The sequence below is a fragment of the Prionailurus bengalensis genome, chromosome D2 (assembly GCF_016509475.1).
Source record: "Prionailurus bengalensis isolate Pbe53 chromosome D2, Fcat_Pben_1.1_paternal_pri, whole genome shotgun sequence".
NCBI classification, from domain to species: Eukaryota; Metazoa; Chordata; class Mammalia; order Carnivora; family Felidae; genus Prionailurus; species Prionailurus bengalensis.
Genome location: NC_057351.1, coordinates 4,932,603 through 4,960,162, shown reverse-complemented (window position 1 = coordinate 4,960,162; position 27,560 = coordinate 4,932,603). Strand labels below are relative to the sequence as shown.

Genomic DNA, 27,560 nt, shown 5'->3' with positions numbered 1-27,560 from the left:
AAATTGCTGCAGCTGAGGTCAGAGAGGTTTTTTCCTGCTTTCTCCTCTAGGGTTTTGATGGTTTCCTGTCTCACATTCAGGTCCTTTATCCATTTTGAGTTTATTTTTGTGAATGGTTTAAGAAAGTGGTCTAGTTTCATCCTTCTGCATGTTGCTGTCCAGTTCTCCCAGCACCATTTGTTAAAGAGACTGTGTTTGGCTGTTACAAACAATGTTGAGTCGGACATATTGATTTATCAAGGGAAATTTTTTCAGGGAATTAACTCAGCACAAGAGACTGTGTTTGTTGAGTTACCTCCACCAATACTCCTCAAGCTCTCTGACTTCCTGGTTAAGAGCTGAGATCCCAGGAATCGTGTGTCATTCTAGTTTGAAATGGAAGTGGAAATTCTAAGGGCTCTACTCTAAGGAGCTGGCAAGGTCTTTACAGAGTGCAAAGGAAGGTGGTTCCGGACCGTAGAACTGCCTCCACTTAAGCAGAGACCAAACAGAAAGCCTCAGTAGATTAACTATTTGGCTCGGTAAACTTCTTATAATTAATACTTATTAAACTGGCAACTAATAAGGCCAACATGTACCCCTCATTGGCCACCTGCTACCCAACAACTGTTACCACCATCTCCCTCCCCACCTACCCCCCCCCACCACCCACACTTCGACGCTTGGCTTCTCCTTGTGGAATTGTATCCGTCAGGTACCCCAGATCCCTGAGAATATATTGAGATCCCCTAGAAAATGGACAGTGAGGCTCAGGCTGGTGTCCTAAACCACATGTCTAGTGTGAGTGAAACTTACAGGAAACTGAGTTTGAGTTAGCCATTTCCCTTAAACTCTCATTCGTAAAGCATCAGTCACTGTGCCGTCAGTTTGTTTTATATTCAGCAGAAGGGAAGGAGCATATTCTGGAAATAGCTTGGGCCAAAAAGAGCATGGAGCCAGTTCTGCCACTTGACATCTCTATCCTGGTCTTGGTCAAGATATGAACCTCTCTGGTATTCCTCAGTTTGATGCTCTGAAGAATGGGGATGACAATGGTACCTCAAAGGGTTGCCTAGAAGATTGAGAAAAGTCACTTATTGCACTGTTCCTGGCAAATATGAGCACTTTAATAATATTAGCTATTTTTTTAAATATATTAAATTTATTGTCAAATTGGTTTCCATACAACACCCAGTGCTCATCCCAAAAGGTGCCCTCCTCAATACCCATCACCCACCCTCCTCTCCCTCCCACCCCATTATTGTCGATGATGAAGTCTTTCTAAAAACAAAACAAAACAAAAATCTCTTCCTCTTTCAATGAAGAGTTGATGTCAGGACTAAATAAAATAACATACACGGACATGTGTGTGCTCCATAAAGGTTAGTTCCCATTCCTCTTGGACATCCCCGAGAGCTTCATTTATTTCCCTGCATAGATTCATCCTAATATACAGTTCAAAACTCTCAAATAGAAAAGTGGGTAAATATTTCTGCCTAGTATACTGGCTACAGTGAAATAAATCAAACATCTGGGTGTGGGTATAACAAAATTGGTAAACATACTAGGGATCATGGAATTTGTTCATTGGAAGGGAACCAAAGAGTAGTACAGGCTTGGAAATGGAGCCCTAAGTAATGGCCATGGTCTCAAGATGCTAATGGACCCCACAAGCTTCTCGGCAGCCAACTGGACATTATCCTAGAGATGGTGTTATTAATCTAGCAGGCTCTACGGTTGGGCATGTCATGTCTCGGTCATTCAAGGAAAAGGTTGGGGTAAGAAAACATCTTGTAAAAATACAACTGAAAACTTGATGCTGAATCACATAGCTATTTGGCCGTGGATAGTGCCTGTGTAGTGTTGGCACATAAAAATCTTTTCTTCCCTTCCATGCATAATTAAGGGCACTTGGGGACAGAAGAAAAAGACAAAATGCTACGGGCTTATCATTCTAGTGCCCGTTGTTAAGCTAAGAGATGCACGTTGTGGCTTTGCCAGTGATCAATCGTCACGGCTTGTTGCATTCTTTCTTTGATTCATGCAGTCAACAAATATTTAATAAGCATTTACTCTGTGTCAGGGGCAGGGAATTTAAAAACATATCCCCCATCTCAGGTTGCTTACAGTCTAATGAGAGGACACAGGTACTCATCAAGTAATGAAGAAACTGTTGAGTGCATTGGCTTGTGCTAAGAGCTATAGACAAGAATAACACAGGGAAGGGGGTGGTTACTCTTGGACATAGGCTGGTGTGAGGACACACTGATTAGGAAACATTTGAGCAAAGAACTTCGGGAACTCAGAGGGTCCTCCCGGGAATATCTGTGGGAGAATATTAGGGCAGAACAGCATGTGCAGATAGCCTGGGGCACACACTTGTTTAATGTGCTCAGGGCCAGTGTGACCCCGGCACAGTGAGTAAGGGGAGAGTGGGGTCCAGACGGTGTAGGACCTTGTAGGCTTTTGTGACGGCTTTGCCTCCATGAGCGAAATGGGAAGCCACTGGCGTGTTCCGAGCAGAGGAGTGACGTGGTCTGGCTTTGTTTTGCAGACAACACCTGAGGTACCCTATCCGGCAGAGGCTGCTGGGTGGGGCAAGGGCACAGCAGAGAGGCCATCCGTGACTTCTCACTCGGTGGCCCTTTCTCGCTTAAGGCGACAATAACTCCGTACCGTAGCCCAATGGCATCTTCAGCAAGAACTGGGGCTCAGAGCTGTTAAGCAGTCAGCCCAATGAGGTCAGGATTCGGGTCCAGACCGGGGACCCTAAAGGCAGAGTCCTCTCCTCCCACCCTGTGCGCAAGTCAAAACGTATGTCACTGTCACTACAAAGAATAACGAATAATGTTTACATCAGGGGCGTAAACGACACAAGAGTCTTCAGTCACTAAACTAAGGCCCCAAAGAGAAAATACGGTTTCATTTCTCCTCTGATTTTTAGTCCTCTGACACAGCTTATTTTTCATGCTGTCTAGATTTCTTTTCGAGGTGGGAGTTCACATTTTGTGTTTTATTATGAACTGCAGCTGAATCCGTTTGAATTACACTCCTCTGCCGTCTTCCAGAGTTTCACAGATGGCGTAGACGGCCTTTGTCTGCTTAAGGCGTTTTCGAATATCCACTTTCCTCTCTAACCTGTCCTGCGGATTCACAAATGCTGGCAGCGGACGGGGGCCCATTTATGTGAAGTGTCCTTGGGCTCTCTTCTCAGGCCCTTGCCATGGCCATGCCCTCTCAGACTGGATCCAATCTGTACACGTGTGCACGAACAGGACACTTCAGAATTTCGCTTCCATGCAGATGAAGCGGGAGACGATTCACGACCAGAGGGGACAGCGATACTTCAGCTGAAAAGCAGGAACAGCTTGTCCGTTATTTCCCCCAAGCCTTTCATTAGTTCTAGAGAATGCGGGCTTGAGGAGTCTGTCGCTCAACAGCCCTAGATGACTCTTCTCTATTGCTATTAAGTGATGAGCTCCATTCTCTCTCACTTTCCTTCCAAGTCACCTTGTTGAAGTTTTGGGTTTTTTTTTCGTAAAACAGTGACCACAGACCCACAGCCAGTCTGAGGAGTGGCATTTGGAACAGCGCAAGCCACCGGGAGCCGCGTGGGGCTGCGACAGAGGCATGGAAGCAGTGGGGCCATCCGAGCTCAGCCTAGGTCTCCTCAGTTAGTGTAACCAAGCAGTCAGGTTCGAGGTCGGACAGGATTAAAGCTATCCTGCATACGGGGAGAGAAGGAAAAAAAAGTTTTCAAAATCTCTTGCAAGACAAAATTGTATTTTTTCTTTACCTTTTTTTTTTTTTTTTAACTGGAGGAAAGGGCAAAACTAGGAAGTAAAACAAGAAGAAATCACAGTATATTCATCCCCAGTCTCAGCAGAGAGAGGGGTCTGTCGCTGAATTTTATTTACTTGTTATTATTTTATTTACTTTTGGGAGAGCGCAAGCAGGGGAGGGGAAGAGAGAGGAGGACAGAGGATCTGAAGCCGGCTCTGTGCGGACAGCGGCGAGCCCGATGTGGGGCTCGAACTCATGGGCCCTGAGATCACGACCTCAGCTGAGGTCAGATGCTCAACCGACTGAGCCACCCAGTTGCCCCCATGCCCCTGAATATTATACCTGTAGAAAGGTTTGTTCGCTAGGGCCAGGGGCAACGGTGGAATGTACCTACATCTACCACACTCACCTGAAGGGAAATTGGAGAATTTAGTTTTTATACTTCTTGGGTTGGAGGAGAAATACTGTAAAAGTACACTCAGTCGCATGACGTGATAGGAAATAAAATCACACGATGACCATCCAGGACACTTTCCCACTCCCAATCCAGTGGGCACAAAACTCGTTGAGAATCTCCCTAAAATTCACCTGGTCCCGTGGAAGGGGACTGGACGGTAGTTTGCGGCCTTGGGAGGCGCTGTGTGGCTCGGGCCGGGTTTGGGCTGTCACTCCAGTGCTCCGTGTGCTTTGGGGATAAGAAGGCACCCTGTTACATTCATGCCCTGGGCTTTTTCTCACTGAACTCTCCCTGCCTGTCGTTCAGGTCCAGCTGAAAAGCGAGGAGTCCAAGACGTTTGCCATGAAGATTCTCAAGAAACGCCACATCGTGGACACCAGACAACAGGAGCACATTCGCTCGGAGAAGCAGATCATGCAGGGGGCTCATTCCGACTTCATAGTGAGGTAGAGACCCTGTCCCCGCGCTCCCCATAGAGACTCAGCCACAAAACCCAGTGTGGCCCGCGCTTACGTTACACGCTTTGTTCTCGCAGCACACGTCGTTTTCAATCTGATTTTAAGAAAGCTTTTTTGCTAGACTTAAAAAAAAAAAAAAAACCCTGAAGTTTGATTCTATCCTTTTTTTTTTTTTCCAAGAGAATCCGATTCTTTGGAAACATAGTTCCCCCAAAGGAGATATCTGAGTTTCTCACATTCCATGTGTGTGCTGTGACTCCGAAAGCCGGCATCGGCCGTTGGAGCTCGAAAGGCAAAATATCAAGAATCAAACTCTGCTACCTATAATTATTTGAATAGTAATGTGTAATTTCTTGAAGCTCTTAAAAAGTGAAGTGACTGTCCCACCTCTGAATTTTCGGAGCATTAATAACAAGGATAATGGGGGAGTTTTCATATGCGGAAAAACCTGTTCTCGGTAATTTGTCAGTGGCCCTTATTAAAAACAGGGTGAGTGCAAGTGAACAGCATAGGAATTTACTACATATCTATATTTGTAAACTGTATCTACTTTATATCCATGTATACGGTATGTTTATGACCACTAATAGGGCTCAAGCTTCTGTGCTTAAAGCGCCCACCAAATTGGGATTAGAGGAACCCCAAGCAGCCATCTTGGTCCATAATCATGTGGATTAATCCATCTATTGCAAAGGACAGACTAGCCCCCTACACTGTGTACATCTCGGAACGCTGTCGCCTCCTTTGCCCTATTTGTACACAGATCTCTCTCATTCTTTTAATAACACTTCAAGCTTGGTAAGTCAAGTATGAGGCTGTAATCTGAGCACTGAAAGCGCTACATTCTTTTCAAAGACAGCCATGTTTATAACCTTTGTTTTCTTGTTTGCGATTCACAGACTGTACAGGACATTCAAGGACAGCAAATATTTGTATATGTTGATGGAAGTGTGCCTAGGTGGAGAGCTCTGGACCATTCTCAGGGATAGGTAGGAATTTTAAGAAATTTCTATCATATCTCTAAAAATATTGAAGTCATATTTATGTGTTACATATGCTTATATTTCAGAAAATAAGTGTGGGATATGACCCACTATACATACACGCTTTAGTAAATATGAAACCACATTTTAGATTTGTAACTAATGATTCAGGCTTAGTCCAGTATGGAAATGGTACCTAGCAAGGTACATGAAACAGGCCTTTTTTTAAACTTGAATATTGGAATCAGTTTACTATATCCTGAGAATTCAACTCATTGCTGTGACTTGAAGGGAATTAAAGTTACGTTCTACTTGCAATCTGGATTAATTACCAGTTTAATTGCTGTGCTCATTGTCCAGATGGGCAGTCTGCCTTTCCTGACATTGAGAAGTTGTTCTCGAGGAACTTTCTTCTCTGACTTTACACTGTTCCTTGGTTCCAAAATGAATAAGTTTCCAGCCATCTGTTTCAGGCTTTAGATAATGTTAGGAAAAAAGTAATCCACTTATAGGCAGTATTTCATTTAAACAATGTGATTTAGATTTACCGATTTTTTGCCCTTTTAGGGCAAGTACAGTTGGCCAAGTTAGTGCTTGTTTCTTTTAATTATGCAGAATTAATTTTCCATCTTATTTATATAACTAGCAAACTAAAAATTTATTCATGTCCTAGAAGATCATTACCAATCCTAAATGATTACTTAAAAAAAAGACCAAAACTTTCTTTCCTGTGAATGAGCTTTTAATCATTCCCTATGAATGATCAAACATTCAAAAGTCATTCTTGTTCCTTTGAACGTTCACTTGTGACATCTTTTTTCACATTTCTTCCCGTCTCACTCATGTTCTCCTTCACTGGGTAACATAAGCCATGCTATTTTTGACCATTTCTTTGTAGCTATTCCGGAATAGAACCAATGGGTCTTTAATAAGCTATCTGATTTTAAAGTCTCATTCCTAATTGTGTTCATATGGTAACTTCCTGTATTTGGAAACATTGCCCTTTCAACTCTTATCCTCATTGCCTTCCTTGTGTATGTCTAGTGGATTTCTTTTTACCTTGTCAGTGTCTTATTACATTGATGATATCTTAAGATAAACAAGCATACAAGGGATCGTATCATATTGGCATAAGGGGATGTGATAAACATCTGCACTAAGCTATTATATCCTAGTGATTACATTATTTTAGTAATGTTTGAGTACAGAATATATGCCGGGCATTGTGATAGAAGCTGGGGATACAGTGAGAAAACAGATGTAGTCCCCCTTCTCATGATTTGTAGGCTGTTGCACAAAGTTAACATTCTGATTTATGAGTTAATGTCTAATTCATCCTAATGTGGTTCTACCTGACCTTTCAACCCGCTAACTTATTGGAAATATCTTCCCTGATTTCCTGTAATTAGAATAGAAGATGTACAGGTGGAAGTAAACATGAAAGCAATAATGAGCCATGTAGGGAAAGGAACTATTTTAAGCTTCTATTAACTTCTTGGACCAGGCAAGAAAAACACAAGTCAATCTCAAGTCCACTAATGGGGCATGAGACACGCATAGGAATCAACTTTCAATATATATTTTGAAAGAAAATATTTCATGTTTTCTCCCTCTTTCACTGGATTTGCATTTTGTTGGCTCATACATGCCAGCCCGGGCTTCTGAGTAAGATGTATTTTGATCTGTCAGGCCAACTCAAGTTGCTAGTAAGCAGTTTACCTTTGGAGGAGTGAATAGAGGGAAACTATCAGTGGTTGGTCCTTTCTCTACTTCCATCAGTATGCTTTTTTAATTTTTTCAAGTTTGCTTACTTATTTTGAGAGAGGGAGAGAATCCCAAGCAAGCTCCAGACTGTCAGTGCCCAGCCTGACATGGGGCTCTGTCCCACAGACCCATGAGATCATGACCTAAGCCAAAATCAAGAGTCGGATGCTCAGCCGATTGAGCCAGCCAGGCACCCCCAGGATGCTTTTGTTTTTTTAATTTTTTTAATGTTTACTTTGAAGAGAGAGGGAGACACAGGATCTGAAGCAGGCTCCAGGTTCTGAGCTGTTAGCACAGAGCCTGATGTCAGGGGCTCGAACCCATGAACTGTGAGATCATGACCTGAGCCGAAGTCAGGTGCTTAGCTGACTGAGCCACCAGGTGCCCCCAGGATGCTTTTTCATTGGTTCAGTTTCCTTCCCTTTCATCATCCTTGGGATGCACAGTTGGTGAATTCCCCACAATGTGCTTAATACTACATGAAGCTATATAAAGAGGCATGACCTGGAGAAGTAAGAGCTGCCTGCTTCTTCCTAAAGATGCAGAAGGGCTGAAGCCTCAACATTAAAAGCAGTATAACTATTATATACAAAATCACTTCAGAATCATTATTGTTTGTCTACCAGTGATTCAGCTCCAATTAATATTGCCACTGACTACCTTTCTCACTATTTGTTTAAAGTGAGGCTGAAAGTCCTAAAGGTTAATTGTTAGAAAGAACAACAAAAAATGACAAGAGAAAAAGGAAAATAATTAGGCTGTTAGTCACAGCGTACATGAAAATATCCGTAGTCAAAACAAATCCTATTGTTCAATTCATTCAGTTTTCATTTTCTGTCCCAGGAAAACAGCAGCAGGGAGAAGGTATTCTGAAAGCAAAAAGGAAAGTATTTGAGTTAAGAAAGGCTTGTGTGACTATTCTTTACTAACAAGGTGGTACCTCTAAGCCTCAGGGATTTAGTATAGGAAGTCTCTAACAGCAACAGACCTCCCCCTACTCTCACCTAGTAAGTGACATGACCACTTCCTGCCTCTTTTTTTTTTTCATCAGCATAGTAAAGGAACCCAGAGCAGTTTTTCATCTGTTTTCAAAAACCTAAGAAGGAAAATAATCCCATAAAAAATAAAATGATACCATATATAAAACAGGACTGGTTGACTATTAAATATTTATCTTTTATCATTTGACTTAGCACAGAAATCTTAATTGTTCCAGTTATTTCTCTGGTTTTATTCTCTATTAGCTATCATGCTTTATCTTCTAGTTTGTGACTGTTTTCCACAAATTCTGTTTCATTCTTTGGAACATGTTGATACACAGTAAGTGTTATAAAGAAGGTAAATATAAAGAATTAGCAATCCGTACTACCTTCTTAAAAGTGTAAGTGGTTAATATGACATTAGTATTTATATAGATGTTATATTATGTATTAATATTGGTATTTAATATATAATAATATAATGAAATTTAACATTTCAAGTGCTAATTTTGAAATACATGTAAGTAGTTCCTACCCAATATCTTAATTCTTTCAGACACTAGAATTTTCAAATCATGCACATTTCCCTTCTAGTCATGTGTCTTCGCAGATGTGTTTTGTAAGCCCGAGAGTAACTTAAATGGCCAATCTCTTTGATTCTAACTATATTGTGGAGGGTAATTATTTAAATTCCATCTGAGATGACATAAGGGAGAGTGGAAATCAAAAGCATTTCCAGGGGTCAGGAAGATAGCAGAATCAGGGGAATCCCGAACTCAACTCGTCACAGGAACACACCAAGATAACAGCTGCATTTGTACAGCTAACTCCGAAAACAACCTGAGGACGGTTGGAAGAAGCCTTCCCCAATCATCATGGAGTGGAACCCACATTGGAAAGGGCTGGAAGCACAGCGACACAGTTGGGAACCAAATCTCCTGTGATGGGGAAGGATGCCCCAAGCGTGGAGAAGCAGGAAGAGACCCCACTGGGAAAATGATGATCCATAGGTACCATTCGGCTTTGAAAAACAGTGGGGCTTAACTTGGCCAAGTGTTTAAAATCAGCTGGGCTTAGGTCCAGGTACTTTAATTCCAGAAGAGCCTGAGGGCAACAGAAAATGGAGTCCCCACCCTTAAAAAAGGAGCATAATAAATAAGCTGCCCAGACAGCACAGAAAGAGCGATTTGCAAAGTGTAGGGAAGGACATTTATGTACAGAGTGTGCACTGGAGAAGAAGGGATCTTCAGGAGACTTCTCCCCGGAAAAATGTGCTGGCAGGCCCTGGTTCTCGTCCCTTTCCAGCCTGGCGAGCCAGACACTTGTGGGAGCCCGTGCTAAGCCCTGCACCGATCTTGCCAGCACTGCAAGGCCCCAGTCCCACATTCCCTTACAGACCCATCCCATTCAACCTGCTCACCTCAGCCGGCATCCATCCGGAGCGACTCCTGTCCTGGGAGAGAAAAGATAATCACACACACCAGCACACCACAGTTCCAATGGCCCAGCCTTTGAGCCGCCAGCACAGGGGAAAAACCCTGCCCTGTGGTGCACCCACAGCTGTGGGAGAATGACTAAGTGGGGACAGTTTGCCTGACTACTGACCCTGCCCACCTACAAGCCTGTGGCAGTCACATACAGGCCGCTGAACACAGGGACTGAACCTTGCCCCGTGTAAGCACAGAGGGCACGACACGTCATTGCAGATGACTGGACTGAAGGCAGATACGGTTCAGCCACAACAGTAGGGTGCATGCAGCCCACACGGGAGCCACCCCTGAGGCAGGTGCTCCAGGTGACCAGGGGGGCATTGTGCTCCAGGGTATCATGGGAACCCTTCTACACAAGGCCACTAGTGTCATGACCAGGAAGCATCGCTGACCTGACACATAGAAACAAACATGGAGAATCAGACAAAATGAGGAAACAGAGAAGTATGTCGCAAATGAAACAGAGATAAGCAACATGAAACAGAGATAAGCAACATGATAGAAAATACAGAGTAATGGTCCTAAAGATACTCATTGGACTTGGGAAAGACTGGAGGACTCAGTGGAAACCTCAACAAAGAGGAAGAAAATATAAAAAGGAAGAACTCAATGGCTGAAATGAAAAATACACTAGAGAAAATAAACAGATTAGAGGAGGCAGAAGAACAGATCAGGGACCTGGAGGAGAGAGTAACAGAAGGCAACCAGCTGAACAGCAAAAAGAAAAAAGAATAATACAAAATGAGAATAGGTTAAGAGAAGTCAGCAACACCATCGAGTGTAATCACATTCACATTATAAGGATCTCCTAAGGAAGAGAGAGAAAAGGGGCACAAAATTTATTTGATGAAATAACAGCTGAAACTGTCCTTGTCTAGGGAAGGAAACAGATACCCAGATCCAGAAGATAAAGAAACCCCACGACAAGATTAACCCAAGGAGGTCCACATAATAATTAAGACACATAATAATTAAAATGGCAAACAGTAGTGATAAAGAGTTTTTAAAGCAGCAGGAGAAAAGAAAACAGTTACATACAAGGGAAACCCCGTAAGACTCTTAGCAGATTTTATAGCAGAAACTTTGTAGGCCAGAGGGAGTGGCATGATATATTCAAAGGGATGAAAAGAAACAAACCTGAAGCCAAGAATATTCTGCCCATGAAGGCTATTATTCAGAACAGAAGGAGAGCTAAAGAGTTTCCCAAACAAAAGATAAAGGAGTTCATTACCACTAAACTGGTCTTGTAAGAAACTTTAAAGTGTCTTTTACAATTTCTTTAAGTGGAAAGTAAAGGCAATAGCTAAAAGTAAGAAAAATTATGAAAGGATGATTTCACAGGTAAAAACAAACATATAGTAAAGGTAGTAGATCAATCACTTATAAAGCCAGTATGGACGTTAAAACAAATAGTGAAGTCAATTATATCTACAAAAACAAGTCAGTGGGGTGTCTGGGTGGCTCAGTCAGTTGAGCATCTGACTTCAGTTCAGGTCATGATCTCGTGGATCGTGAGTTCGAGCCCCACATCAGGCTCTGTGCTGACAGCTCAGAGCCTGAAGCCTGCTTCAGTTTCTGTGTCTCCCCCTCTCTCTGCCTCTGTCTCAAAAATAAATAAACATTTAAAAAAAAATTTTTTTAAAAACCAGTCAAGGGATACACACAAAATAAAAAGATGGAAAATATGACCTCATGTACATAAAACATGGAAAGGGGAATAAAAACTTAGTGCCTTTAAAATGTGTTCAAACTTGAGACCATTAACTTAATATAGCCTGCTATACACTTAAGATGTTATATATGAACCTAGTGGTAACTACAAATCAAAAACCTTTAATAGGTACACGAAAAAACAGAGACAGAGGAATCCAAGCATAACACTAATGAAAGCCCTCAAGGACAAGGTAAGACGGCAAGAGAAGAAAAAAGGAACAGAGAAGAACTACAAAAACAACCAGAAAAACAACAGATAGCAATAAGTATATACCTATCAATAATTACTTTAAATGTAAATGGACTAAATGTCCCAATCAAATGACACAGGATGATGGAATGGATTAAAAAACAAGACGCATCTATATGCTGCCTACAAGAGACTCACCTGACTAAAAGACACATACAAGCTGAAAGTGAAGGGATGGAAAAACATTTACCATGCAAATCGAAGTGGAAAAAAAAGCCAGGCCACCAATATTCATAGCAGAAAAAAATAGACTTTAAAACACAGACTGTGGCAAGAGACAAAGAAGGGCCCCTCCTCAAGATAAAGGGGTGATAAATTGATAATGATCAATCCAACAAGAGTATATAACAATTATAAATATCTGTGCACCCAACATAAAAGCACCTAAATACAAAAAATAATTTTTAACAGACATACAGGGAGAAATTGACAGCAATATAATAATTGTAGGGGACATTAACACCCTGCTTATATCGATGGAGAAATCATCCAGAAAGAAAATCAACAAGGAAACCATGGCTCTGAATGACCTATTAGACCAGACAGACCTAGCAGATTCATACAGAACATTCCACTCAGAAACAGTATACACATTCTTTTCAAATGCACATGGAACATTGTGCGGGATAAATCACATCAGGCCACAAAACAGGTCTCAATAAATTCAGAGAGATTGAAATATCAAGCATAATTTATGACCACAGTGATACGAAACTAAAAACCAATTGCAAGAAAAAATCTGGAAAGAACAGAAGTATATGGAGGCTAAACAATATGCTAATAAACAATGTATTGTTCAACCAAGAAACCAAGAGAAACATCATAAAATACATGGAGACATGAAAATGAAAACGCAGTAGTCCAAAATCTTTGGGAGACAGCAAGTGTACTTTTAAGAGGGAAGTTTATAGCAATACAGGTGTACCTTGAGAAATAAAATAATATCAAACAATCTAAACTTACAGCTAAGGAGCTGAAGAAGAACAAACAAAGCCCAAACCCAATAGAAGGAATGAAAGAATAAAGATTAGGGCAGAAATAAATAGAAACTAAAAAAATAGAAGAGCTTCATGAAACCAGGGGCTGTTTCTTTGAAAAGATAAAACTGAAAAACCTTTAGCTAGACTGATCAAGAGAAAAAGAGGACACAAAATTAGAAATGGAGGAGAAATAACAACCAACACCATAAAATGCAAAGGATTGTAAGAAAATATTATGAAAAAATTATAAGCCAACAATTTGGATGACATAGAATAAATGCTTAGAAATATATAATCTTCCTAAGCTCAATGAGGAAGAGATAGAAAATTTGAACAGACCAGTTGCTAGCAATGAAATTGAATCACTTATCAAAAAAACCTTCCAATAATCTGAATTCCAAGAAAGGATGGCTTCACAGGTGAATTCTATCAAACATTCAACGAAGAGTTAGTACCTATTCTTCTCCAACTATTCCAAAAATAGGAGAGGAAGGAAAACATCCAAACTCATTCTACAAGACCAACATTACCCTGATTTTAAGACCAGTATTAAAACCAAAGATACTACAGAAAACAACGATAGGCCGATATCTCTGATAGATGAACTACAGAAAACAACGATAGGCCGATATCTCTGATAGATGAACATAGATGCAAAAACCCTCAACAAAATATTAGCAAACTGCATTCAACAATACCTTAAAAAATGATTTACCACGATTACGTGGGATTTAGGCAAGGGGTGCAAGTGTGGTTCAATACTGGCAAATCATCAATGTGATAGATCACATTAAGAAGAGAAAGGACGGAAAACAAATAATCATCTCAATAGATGCAGAAGAGCATTTCACCAAATACAATATCCATTCATGATAAAAACTTCTGGAGTGAGTCTAGAGGAAACATACCTCAACATAAGAAAGGTCATATATGAAAAACCCACAGGTAACACCATACTCAATGGGAAAAAAACTAAGAGCTTTTCCTTGAAGATCAAGAACAAGACAAAGATGTCCACTCTCACCACTTTTATTCACACAGTACTGGAAGTCCTAGTCTCAGATATCCAGACAACAAAAAGTAATACAAGCCATACAGGATTGGTTAGGAAAAAGTAAAACTTTCACTAGTTGCAGATGACATGATACCATATATAGAAAACGCTAAAGAATCCATCAAAAGAAACTACTAGAGCGGATAAATGAATTCAGTAATATTTCAGGAAACAAAATTAATGTACCAAAATCTGTTGCATTTCTATACCTAATAAAAAACTAAGAGAGAAATCAAGGAATCAATCCCATTTGTAACCACACCAAAAAGAATAAAATACCTAGGAAAAAACTTAAGATGATACAAACAAATAAAAAGACAGTTCAAGTTTGTGGATTGGAAGAGTATTGTTAAAATGTCCATACTACCCAAAGCAGGCTATAGATTCATTGCCATCTCTATTAAAATACCAATAGCATTTTTCACAGAACTCTAATAATCCTAAAATTTGTATGGAACCACAAAAAGACCCCAAATAGCCATAGCAACCCTAAGAAAGAAGAACAGAGCTGGAGGTATCACAATTCCAGATTTCAAGATATACTACAAAGTTGTAGGCATCAAAACAGTATGGTACTGGCATAAAAACAGAATAGAGGGCCCAGAAATAAACTGACACTTACATGGTTGATTAAAAGCAAGAATATACAGCAGGGAAAAGACAATCTCTTCGAAAAGTGGTTTTGGGAAAACTGGACAGCTACATGCAAAAGAATGAAACTATACCAACTTTCCAAAATAGATTGAAAACCTAAATGTGAGACCTGAAACCGTAAAACTCCCAAAAGAAAACATAGGCAGTAATCTGACATTGGCTTTAGTGACATTTTTCTAGATACATCTCCAGAGACAAGGGAAACAAAAGCAAAAATAAACTATTGGGACTACATCAAAATAAAAAGCTTCTGCACAGCAAAGGTAGCCATAAACAAAATGAAAAGCAACCTACTGAATGGGAGAAGATATCTGCAAATGATATATTCAATAAAGGGTTAATATCCCAAAATACATGAAGAACTCCTATAACCCAACACAAAAAAACAATCGAATTTTTAAAATGAGCAGAGGACCTGAATATTCATTTTTCCAAAGAAGACATACAGTGGCCAACAGATACATGAAAAGATTCTCAACATCACCCATCATCAGGGAAGTGAAAATCAAAACCACCAGGAGATATCACCTCACACCTGTCAGAATGCCTGAAATTAAAAAAGACGAGAAATAGCAAGTGTTGGGAGAGGATGTGGTGAAAAAGGAACCCTCCTGCACTGTTGGTGGGAATGAACACTGATGCAGCCAGTGTTGAAAGAGTATGAGAGTTCCTGAAAAAAATTAAAAACAGAACTACCCTATGATCCAGTGTTCCAGTCCCTGGGTATTTACCCCCCAAAATGCAAAAACTCTAATGTGAAAGGATACTTTGACTCCTGTGTTTATTGCAGCATTATTTACAAAGCCAAATTATGGAAACAGCCCAAGTGTTCATCCGTAGATGAATGGATAAAGAAGATGTGCTGTACGTATATCCAATGGAATGTTACTCAGCCATAGAAAAAGAATGAGGCCTTGCTATTTGCCACCACGTGGATGGAGCTAGAGAGTATTATACGGAGTGAAATAAGCCAGAGAGAGAAAGACAAATCCTATATGATTTCACTGAAATGTGGAATCTTGCAAACAAAACAACAAAACAGATTATTCAAAATGTAGAGAAGAAAATGGGGATTTCCAGAGGGGAGGTTAGCGGAGAGATGGGTAAACTAGACAAAGGGCATTAAGAAATACAAACTTCCAGTTATAAAAGGAATCAATCACAGAGATGAAAAGTACAGCACTTGGAACACAGTCCATAATACGATGCTGTGTGGCGACCAGTGGTTACGACACTTAACCATGGTGAGCACTGAATAACGTAAAGAATTAATCATTACGTTGTACGCCTGAAACTAATACAATAGTTACACTCACTCATGATTCGCGTTGCTAGTCAAGGGAAAAAGGGAACTTACCTCCGATGAGAGATGCTTTGTCTTGGTTGCATGTGGTCATTTCAGGACCTGGTTTATGACAAGTGGATTAAACATGGATTAAAGTGGAGTCTATCCATAAGTATACATAACCCTCTGATGCTCTCAATCAGATTGTTATCTACTGCCATCTAGCTAAAATAAAACAACAGCTCATTCCTAGAGAAAGTATACGGGCCTTTTCCATGCTTGTTTTAATTGAAATGACACACATGTCAAGGCATAATTTATTATTTTGAAGAGCTATTTAGGGCAGTGATTTATTTCTTCAAGCAACTTTCTATTGAGAAAACAAGCTTTCATTTTTGTTTCAGATCAAATTTGTGTTGTCATTTTCAATTCTAATGGCAATTTTTCATTTTGAGTCACCCCGATGCTATGCTTTGTGACTGCTTTCCAGCAGTGTATTTCAAAATCCACAAATTACCCACATCAAACGTTTAGCGATGAAGCTGTGTTTCTGGTAAATACTTTGTATGCATACATTATGTTGAGTTATCAGCTAACATGGAAACAGACTTAAGATCATGTTTTCATTTAATTTTGAAAACCAGTTACAAATATGCTTATATATTGAGGGAGACTCAAAATAGAGTTTTAAAGGAATGGAAACCAGCTTTGCAGAACCCTCCAAGTTCCAAAATGGCTCAGAATCAGAGAAACCTTGACACGAATAAACAGAGCTGTTGAGAACTCAAGACCCAAAGGTGTAGGTCGGTGGTCAGTTCACTTGATGATGAAAATTGGCAGGCAGTAAGAGAGTCATTTTTGCCTGTGCATTTGTGAGAAGCCTAGACAAAATGAAAAGAACAGAGATTAACATAAGACCCTTCAGAGCTGACTCATGGAAGTTAGCCTTGGCAGTGAGAGGCAGCAAATACTTACATAACAGTGTTAATTAGGTATTACGGACCCCTCATTCCCATCTCCAGAAGACTTCCGACCTGTCTGTATCATTCAGCCTTCCTAGATTAAGACACAGCAGCTAAAGAAGACTGTTTCAGTTCTCAGTTAGAATGGCTAATATTTATCAGGTACCCAGTTGTGTGTCAGGCACTAACTCTAAATATACGCCTCAGTTATTTGTATCCTTTCCACAACTCAATGAGTAGTTTCTATTACAAGCCCCATTTTGCTCAAGAGAACATGGAGACCGAGGGAGATAGAGTTAGTTGCTCAAAAGTAAGCAAGTGAAACCCAAATTCGAGCCCAGGATTCTTGCTTCAGAGTCCACATTCCTAACTTAATAGCTCTCTCTGATGAATGGGAATCTGTATTGGGATTTTTTTTTCATCTTCCTGCTAATGGCCGACTTATTCAGAATATGAACATGAATACCTTTCGGCCGAGATTTCGTGAGCAGTTCATCTCTCATGTAAGTGTTCACTTTCCTTACAACATTTACAGTGTATTTGTCCATTTGGTTGCATTGACGAGTGAATATCAAGGAAAACATACATTTGCTCAGAATCACAACTACAGAAATAATCTCTTCTTCCAACAGCAACCAAGAATTTGTAGGCTTTCAAAACAGCCCACCTGAATCACAGCTAGACAGTCCCAATACGAGGAAGTAATCAATTTTCGTATTAAAACAATGCATGCAATGTGAAATATGACAAAGCTCTATTCCCTGTACTGTCTTGTTTTGGCTCAGCCGTGGCTTTGCAAAGCTGTCCAGTGAGGAAGGACTGGGGTCATATATGGCACTCAGTACCGTTAATTAGCAAGCACACAGTTGTATCTGCACACGATGCTTACTACTTACTACAAACAACCTCTCCAGTGAAAGAAATCTGTTGCTCTCGACGGACAAGCATACTTATTTCAGGGCAAAGAAAAACGACCTGCCAGGCACTACCCCAACCCCCTTGTCAAGATGCGGAATTACATAGTGTTTGCTCTGCAAAGGTAGTTCCCAGTCCAAAGACAATTGCAACATACAACCTGTTATTTCCCAATATAGATGCACTTCTCAAGGAAACTTTTTCTTGACCTTATAAATTCACAATTCAGACTTTGTTAAAGAGAGACACTAGCATCTTTGTAATTATATTTAAGATTCTAGGGGCCCCTGGGCGGCTCAGTCCGTTAAGCATGCGATTTTGGCTCAGGTCATCATCTCATGGCTCATGGGTTCGAGCCCCGCGTCGGGCTCTGTGCTGACAGGTCAGAGGCCTGAAGTCTGATTCAGATTCTGTCTCCATCTCTCTGCCCCTCCCCTGCTTCCTCTTTCTCTCTTTCTCAAATATAATTTTTTTTTTTAATTAAAGAATTTCTTGGAAGAAAAAAACAGCTGAAGTATAAAGTTTCTGCTATGGAACCAAGGAGCTAACCTTAGATCCCAATGTTTTTTTTCTCTTCCCTTTATTGTTATTTCATTAAATAAAGAGAGTGAGGACAGAGAGTGTGAGCGTTCTTTGCCAAACGTAAGAATCAAGTTTACTAAATCTAAATTCCCTTCCGAGTACCTTTTTCCTTCTAATTACTCTTTGCCCCATCTTTTCTAGTAAGAAGGCAGTAGTGTGGGACATAGGTGTTACTTCTTTTGCTGGCAAAATTTTGGAAAGCAGACTATTTAGCTTGTGATATATGACTGCAACACAGCATCACAGCTCATTTCCAAAGTGGCTCTCTGGAAGCATTAACCTTTTTATTCATGCTCTTATGAACCGTGTCTGTATTATTTAGGAAGATTCAAAACCAAGCCCTCTAAAAATAAGTACGACTGAACCGATAAACTTCTGCTTTACCAAACCCAACCCTTGGTAGACAGCTCTAAAATAGGATTCGTCTCCTCCCTGTTCACTGCTGTGTCTCGTTAGAGGATAGGGGGGTGCTGGGAAGCTTATCAAAGGAGGTATGACGCTGAGCTCCGCCTCGGTGCTTACGGGAGGGTAGAGTTAACTATCCCATTTGTCAGGGCAAAGCACTCCTGGATGTGGTCTTCAAGGGCTTTTGAAAACCCAAGGCAGCACCCATCACATGGCATTTGGCCAGAGGACATTGGTCTCCAGGGTCAAAGTTTGGCACAGGAATATAATGAAATGAGGACAAAATAAGTAAAACCCTATCAGAGAAACGAACATCTTGTACACTTTCATTTTCTGTGTCTCAGAGGTTCGTTTGAAGATTCTACGACCAGATTCTACACCGCGTGTGTGGTGGAAGCCTTCGCCTATCTGCATTCCAAAGGAATCATTTACAGGGACCTCAAGCCAGAAAATCTCATCCTGGATCACCGAGGCTACACCAAACTGGTCAGTGCCCTTTACGCACGGTTTCTGCCCCTCGGGTTTAAAACCTCTGTTCATAAAGCTGTGTTCATTTCCTAACATTAAAACCTCCCTTTTCCTTTATAAATGCTATAACTTTTCTTAAGAGCATATCTTTGCATTATTGCTTTCAACTCTTCTTTCAAGTGATGCAAAAGTTGTAAGAAATTAAATTGGCTAGGTCTTAATTAATACTGTCTTGGCAGGATGTGTTTAAATGGACTCGGACCTGTGGACACGTCTTCATAGACCTCTAGAAGAGCTTTGTAGACCTTTCTCTTGTCCACTTTCTGCCATTCACAGGGAACGACTACTTACATCATAGAAAACCATGAATCCTTTTAACATTTTAGATTCAAGTACAATCTTAACAGGAAAAAAAATCGCTTGCTAGGCAATGTTATTTAGGCCACTTGAATTATAGTAATAGTAACGATCACAATAATAAAATCTGTCAAGCGCTCTGAAGATTTACTGTAGGAGGGAAGTTCTGTTATAAAACGTACAATTTTTGTGGACGTTGAATCTGTCAGTGCCTGGCTATTTTTTAAACTTTGGGACTTTTTATTCAGCATATGGTTTTCAAGGAAATCAAATCAATGGCTGTTCATTATTTGTGTTCTCAACCAAATCATTTTAGAGAAAAAGGTTTTCTGCATTCGATGCTCCTCCATCCAGAAAGATTTCTAGAAAAACGAAGGACACATTTGCATTGTATCTCTGTTTATGTGTACTCGGGGCAGGGATACATTTTGTTACTAGGTTCCTTGAGCAGTCCAGTGGCTTGTCATTGCTAAATGAATTGTCGGCTTCCTAAATCTAGCAGAAATCATGCATATTCTGGAAAATGTGTCAAGTAGGTCCACCTAGACTTCTAAAAATTTTAAGTAAAGGGGTTATGGCCCGACCTCCATGGTCAGGAAAGGAGGAAGAAATGGAAGCTACTTCTGGAAAGAAAGGTTTACCTGTATTTCTAATTATGTGAGTTTCAGCCTATACTCAGGTTTTAACTTTTCCTATTGACACTGACTTTGCTCAGGGAGGCTTTGTTTGAAACACAGATGACTCCTTTGGGAATATAGGACTGTAGTGATATGCATCTGTTTTTATTATTATTCCGTGCACTTCAGCTAAGTACCTTACTGCTTTTCAGCTTGAAAATAAGTAAGTGCCTTGAAATAACTTGTTTTTTCTCTCTTTGCAAGGTTGATTTTGGCTTTGCAAAGAAAATAGGATTTGGAAAGAAAACATGGACTTTTTGTGGGACTCCAGAGTACGTGGCTCCAGAGATCATCCTGAACAAAGGCCATGACATTTCAGCCGACTACTGGTCACTGGGAATCCTAATGTATGAACTTCTGACTGGCAGGTATGGACATTGGCAGAGAATTGCTGATAAAAATAGATCAGCCAACAGCTGCACGCTCCTGCCTTTGTCACTCTGATTAGACCATCTTAAAGCACATTTCACCATATCTTCGTCCAGCACTTCAAGTAATTATGCAAGTGCCCAGAGATTCGTAAAACAAACTCTAAAATGGGTTGAATGAGGGCAGGAACTCAGCGTCAACCTTTGCCCTCATCATTACGAATTCCTTGTACATATGTGAGAATGTGGAAAAACCTAGTGTCTTTCTGTGAGATCTTTGAGCCTAGCTGCTGAGCCAGCAATGAAGCAAGGGAGGTAATAGTGGTATAAAAATATCTAGGGTCAACTATTTATAGAGATAAGAGGACATGTTGACAAGTATTATACCTAAATGAAACAGGAATAGTTTGCAGGTCTTCTGTGTAATGCTCTTATAGCCATCAGCAAGGAAAAAAAGATCCCCAACAAAAAGAGAAACAAACAAACACCCCACCGTGCCGTGCATGGGGGACAATGAGTAGTGGGGTCATTATAAACCAGAGTTCAGAAGAAGTCTGGGTAGAGGTCTCAGACATACAGAGCAAGAAAAGGACATCCCATGGCTTCACTAGAAGGGCAATAGGGGGCAAAGACATGGAGAAGTTGTGTGTAGAAAAACTTACTGGAAACCTGAGGGCTGCCTGACTGGCTTTAGCACAAGAGAGAGAGGCCACATAGATGACAAGGGATACAGAGAGTTGGGGAAACAGGAACAGAGGGGACCCCCACCCCTAACACCACGAGCTGGAGTGGGGAGGAACATACAGAGAAACGGTGAGCGGGTGCATCTGCCCCGGGCACAGAACCTTAAGTCATGGCTTAAAAGGGCAACTTCAAATAACAGAACCAGCCTAGAGCCCTGTCAAGTGGTGGGGACTCCCTGTAGTCCTCAGGAGCTGGCAGGTACCTCTACTTATGTTTCCCCTCCACCTTGATAGTGCAGAGGGGAGCAGAGCCCAGGCACCATAGCTGACTTTCCACCACAGGGAGCCCGAGCCCCCTGACCCCAGATGTCCCACCAGTGTGGACACCCTTGGTCAGTGCTCATTATGACTCCAGCCATCTCACCAAGGTAAGACAGGCACAGAATACTCTAGACGTGCCCTACTTTGGCTCTCCATGACTTGCCAAGACAACCCAGTGTCAAGTGCCCTGGGACCCCTGGGCCATGCCCACCTCGACTCTAGCTGTCCTGCCAGGGGGCCCTCTGCGTGGAGGGTCCCATGACCCCTGGCTTCTACCCACTTCAGCTGTCCTGCCAGTGGGGCCTTAGCACAGACAGCCCCAGAACCGCCCCAACAGGGCAGCCCAGGATCCAGACCCCATGACAGCTACAGCTCTGTAGAGCCAGCCAAAGTCAGCAGACAAACACGGTCTACACAGTGATGACCGTACAGAAGGTCATTCCCTCGAGTTTAGGAGAAGCAGCTGTTCTGTAATTCGTCGAAACAAAGTCGATCGAAATGAGGAGAGAGGGGAATATGGTCCATATGAAAGAACACAAAACTTCAAAAAAGGTAAATGGAGATAAGCATGGGTGAACTCTGTGAGAACTTTAACAAATAGAAAACACCAAGAAAAGAACCAGAGTTGAAGAATACAGTAACTGAAATGTAAAATACACTAAAGGGAGTAAATAGTGGATTAGAGGAGAGAAGAACGGCTCAGTGATCTAGAAGACAGAGCAAATGGAAAGCACCCCAGCTGAACAGCAAAAAAAAAAAAGGGAGGGGGTAAAAAAAATTGAAGTTAAGGAATCTCTTGGACAACATCAAACAATAATTCCCATTATCTGGGTCCCAGAGACAGAAAAGAGTAGACAACATGTTTGAAGAAATAATAACTCAAAACTTCCCTACCCTAGGAAAGGAAGTAGACCTCCACTTTCAGGAAGCCCTAAGAATTGCAAACAAGATGAACCCATGGCACATATTTATCAATGTCAAAGATTATACACCACCAAGCAAGTTTATCGTTCAGATTTGAAGGAGCAATAGAGTTTACCAGAAAATCAAAAAAAAAAATGGTTAAGGGGAATTCTTTAATAACCAGAAGAAAATAGTGGAAAAAACTTCATTAATAAAAGTAAACATACAGTATAGGGACTAGAGCAATGACTTCTAAGGCTAGTATGAAGGTTAAAAGAAAAAGTAGTAAAATCAACTACTTGATTTTATTAATATTAAGGCATTAATATTTATTATTATAATTTTATGTTATATAAATATAAATATAAAATATATATAAACATATTAATTTATATAATTATAATACATAATTATATAAATACAATCTATTTTATTTTATAGATTATATATTTTATATATATATTATTATTAATATTAATATTAAGGAAACTCATAAAAGAAAAAGCTGTAAAATATGACAGTATATACACAAAGTGGTGGGGGAGGGTAAAAATCAAGTTCTTTCAGAATGTGTTTAACTTAAGTGACCATCAACTTAATATAGACTACTATATACTTAGGATGTTGTTATATATGAACCTCATGGTAACCACAAACTAAAATGTATAAAAGATACACATAAAATAAAGACAAAACTGTATGCTGCTTACAAGAGGCAAACTTTAAAGACACATGCAGACTGAAAGTGGGGGGGGGGGGGGGGGGGAAGATACTGCATGCAAAAGGAAGCCAAAAAAACAAACAAGACAAAACAAGCTTCAGTAAGAATACTTATGTATGACAAAATAGACCAAAAAAGACTGTAACAAAGACAAAGAAGAGTGTTACATAGAGATAAAGGGATCAATCCAACAAGAGGATTTAACAGTTGTAAATACCGATCCACCAACATGGGAGCACCTAAGTACATTAAGCAAGTCTGAACATAAAGGGAAAATTGACAGTAAGACAACTTAGCAGGGGACATTAACACCCCACTTGTGTCAATGGACCTGTCATCCAGGCAGAAAGTCAGTCAGGAAACAGTGTCTTTGAAAGACACATTAGACTAGATGGGCATAACAGACAGATTTGGCCCATTCCATCCGACAGTAGCAGAATACACATTCTTTTCAGAATGAAAAGCACGTGAAACAGTCCCCAGGATAGAGCACAATTTAGGCTACAAGTCTCAATACATTTAAGATTGAAATCATATCAAGCATATTTTCCAACCACAATGGTATGAAACTACAAATCAGTTACAAAAAAGAAAATAAACCAAAAACATAAAGAGGCTAAACAACGTGCTACCAAACGACCAATTTCTCAACGAACAAATCAAAGAGGGAATATTTAAAAATACACAGATACCAGCAGCAACAACAAACACGGAGACAATGTAAACACAACCATCCAAAATCTTTGGGAAGCAGCAAAAGCAGTTCTAAGAAGGAAATTTGTAGTAGCGGAGGCTTATCTCAAACAGTAAAGAAGAAAGGAAATAAACGAGAGACCAAAAAGGAAAAAAAAAAAAAAGAATACAAAGGATCAATGAAAGTGGGTACTGTTTTCTTAAAAGAGAAACAATATTGAGAAGCCTATATAGTAAGACTCATGAAGGAAAAAAAGAGAGAATCCAAATAATTAATATCAGAAGTGAAAGTAACAACCAACAGTACCAAAATGCAAAGGTTATTAGAGAAGGAATACTATACAAATTATGTGCCACCAAAGTGGACAATCTAAAAGAAATGGATAAATTTCTAGAAATACACAATCATTCAAAACAAAATCAGGAAGAAATAGCAAATCTGAACAAACCTGTAACTAGTAACAAAATTGTTTTAAAAACAAACCTATAACTAGTAATCAAAAAACCCCAATAAACAAAAGCTGAGGAAAAGAGGGCTTCACGGGTGAATTCTACCCAACATTTAAGGAAGAACTGATAGCTAGTCTCCCCAAACTATTACTAAAAAAAAAAAAAAAAAGAAACCTTCATTTTATAAGACCAGTATTACACTGATACCAAAACCAAAGACACTACCAAAAAAGAGAACTGCAGGTCAATATACTTGAAGAACCTGGATTTAAAAATTCTCAACAAAATATTAGCAAACCACATTCAATAATACATTAAAAGGATCACTCACCACGATTAGGTGGGATTTATTCTGGGGATACAAGGGTGGTTCAGTATTCTCAAATCAATCAACATCATAGACCACATTGACAAGAAAAAGGGTAAAGCCCATATGATCATCTTAACAGATGCATAAAAAGGTTTTGCCAGAATTCAGCATCTGTATATAATACCCTCAACAAAGCCGGTTTAGAAAGAACATACCTTAACATATTAGAGTCCGTATATGAAAAAACCCCAACTAACATCATACTCAATGGTGAGAAACTGAGAGATCCAGAAACAATACAAGAATTTCCACTATCACCACTGTTAATCAACATAGTACTGGAAGTCATAGCTGAAGCAGTCAGACAAGAAAGGGAAATAAAAGGCATCCAACGTGGTAAGGAAGAATTTAAACTGTCACTGTTTGCAGATGGCACAGTACTACACGTAGAAAACCCTAAATATGCCATCAAAAAACCGTTAGAAATAAGTGAATTCAGTAACGTTGGAAGACAAAAAATTAATACACAGCAATCTGTTGTCTTTCTATTCATTAATAACAAAGCAGAAGGAGAAATTAAGAAAGCAATTCTATTTACATTGCACCAAAAAATAAAGTTACCAAAGATAAATTTAACCAAGGAGGTGAAAGACCTGTTCTCCAAAAACTATTAAATTTTGATGAAAGAAATTGGGAGCAAATGGAAACATGGTCTGTGCTCCTGGATTGTAAGAATCCGCATTGTTAAAATGTCCATACTACCCAAATCACTCTACAGATTCAGTGCAATCCCTATCAAAATTCCAATAGCATTATTCACAGAACTAGGACAAATAATACTAAAATCCGTATGAAACCACCAAAGACCCAGAATAGCAGAAGCAATCCTAAGAAGAACAAAGCACAAAAGTAGACACACAGACCATGGGAGCCGAACAGAGAGCCCAGAAGTAAACATTTGCTTATGTGGTCAATTACTCTCCAACAGAGGAAGGAAGAATAGGTAATGCCAGGGGGAAATGGACGGCTAGATGTTGTGAAAAAGCTAAAGGATGTGGAAGAGATCATGGCAGGTGACTCTTTTAAGTTTAAACTCAAGGGGTGCCTGGCTGGCTCAGTCTGTGGAGCATACGACTCTTGATTTCTGGGTTGTGAGTTTGAGCCCCACAGTGGGTGTAGAGATTACTTTAAAAAAAATACAATGAAGTTTAAATTCAAGTAGTAGACTAAATTGTCGCATTATGTTGGTTGACAGAGGTGACGGGATCAGTTCCATCCCGTAGGTTGATCGGAGTAGACCTTTTTTGGGAAAGCGGCATAACCCTTTAGCCAGGTAAATATGGGAAGAACCTTCCAGGCGAAACAAACCGCATTCTGAGGTGCGAAGATGCTTGGTATTTCAGAGAGCAGACATGGCGTCCTGATCCCAGCGAGTGAGGGTGGTGTTAGCAGGAGACGGAGTCCTATTACTGGCATCCTTGTAGCCGCCTAGTGATTTTGGACTTCATGTTGAGTGTAATCAGTGAGCTGACAGGTGCAGGAAAAGGGCTAGAAAGTGGAAGCCACATCTTGAATGGCCAAGGACAGCAAGACTAACAAGACATGAGAGGAATGGCAGATAAACTTGACCCATATATGGTTTGGCGGGGGGTGGCTGTTTGTATTTTTAATGTTTGTTTATTTTTGAGGAAGAGAGTGCAGGAGCGAGTGGAGGAGGGGCAGACAGAGAGGGAGACACAGAATCCAAAGCAGGCTCCAGGCTCCGAGCTGTGAGCATAGAGCCCAACGCGGGGGGGTTAAAGCCGCAAGATCATGGCCTGAGCCAAAGCAGGACACTTAACCCACTGAGTCATCCAGGCACCCCCCGTATGTGGTTTTGCTGCATGATTTACTCACAAAGGTTTCCACATGGTTTTGCTATTAATCCAGCATCGTTCTGTGTTACCACGACTAATATATGTCCCCAAATAAGACTGGTGGAGTTATAACAGTTTAGGATTTCTTATTTAGAAAATACAAGTAATTCTCTTTTCACCTCTCACCTTTGCAGCCCGCCATTCTCAGGCCCAGACCCTATGAAAACCTATAACATCATACTGAGGGGGATTGACATGATAGAATTTCCAAAGAAGATTGTCAAAAATGCTGCTAATTTAATTAAAAAACTATGCAGGTAAGCGTTTGGCCACGTGACGTTTGAAAGGCTCATGATGGGAACATGATTGGATCCCTTACAGTTGTTGTTTTCTTTCCAGGGATAACCCATCGGAAAGACTAGGGAATTTGAAAAATGGCGTCAAAGACATTCAAAAGCACAAGTAAGTGTTCTTCCCTTGACCTTTCTGTGGGAGGGTCCAGAAAGCCCCTCCCCAGGCTGTTCTTTTTAAGCTACTGGCTGTGTGACTGACACAGTTAGCCCATGGGCACACTGGGGGGGACGTTCAGACCAGTTAGCCTTTGGGCACAGCACAGCCACACGCGACCCTGTGCCATACTAAGTGACCGATTCACTGAATTCAGTTTCTCCCAGCTCACGCTAAGGAGCATTGCTCCTTTCTGGCACCAAGAGGAAATGTGAACTAGATTGATCGATTGAATTCTAGGTGGATTCTAGAATTCTGTTCTCTACCAGAATATCAAAAACACAAGTCCTCCACCATATCATGCCTCATTTCCTAGACTAAAACTGGAATATATTTTTCCACCCGCTTCCCAATTAGATGATAAAACATAGTACTGAGTACAGCGTTGTTTTTAAGTGATGGCAGCATCTTAAATATTAAACCTTACCTAGTTAATTGGATATCTGAATGCTAATCTAAGACCCAATTGTTGTTTTTTATTAGTCTGTGTAACACCCACAGGAAATTCACATCTGTGCAAAAAGAACTTATTTTCCCAAAGTATCTATAAAT

The 27,560-nt window shown here is 40.4% G+C and overlaps 1 protein-coding gene across 4 annotated transcripts in view; it reads left to right on the top strand.

Moving 5' to 3' along the window:
- Positions 1-27,560, top strand: part of PRKG1 (protein kinase cGMP-dependent 1) — a 1,261,759-nt gene that overhangs the window by 1,227,619 nt on the left and 6,580 nt on the right. For all 4 annotated transcript variants that reach the window (XM_043596140.1, XM_043596139.1, XM_043596141.1 and 1 more), the window contains 6 exons: positions 4,526-4,665; positions 5,577-5,666; positions 19,039-19,180; positions 20,401-20,564; positions 26,696-26,818; positions 26,901-26,963. In XM_043596140.1, the coding sequence (XP_043452075.1) occupies positions 4,526-4,665; positions 5,577-5,666; positions 19,039-19,180; positions 20,401-20,564; positions 26,696-26,818; positions 26,901-26,963 (722 nt within the window). The remainder of the gene's footprint in view (positions 1-4,525; positions 4,666-5,576; positions 5,667-19,038; positions 19,181-20,400; positions 20,565-26,695; positions 26,819-26,900; positions 26,964-27,560) is intronic.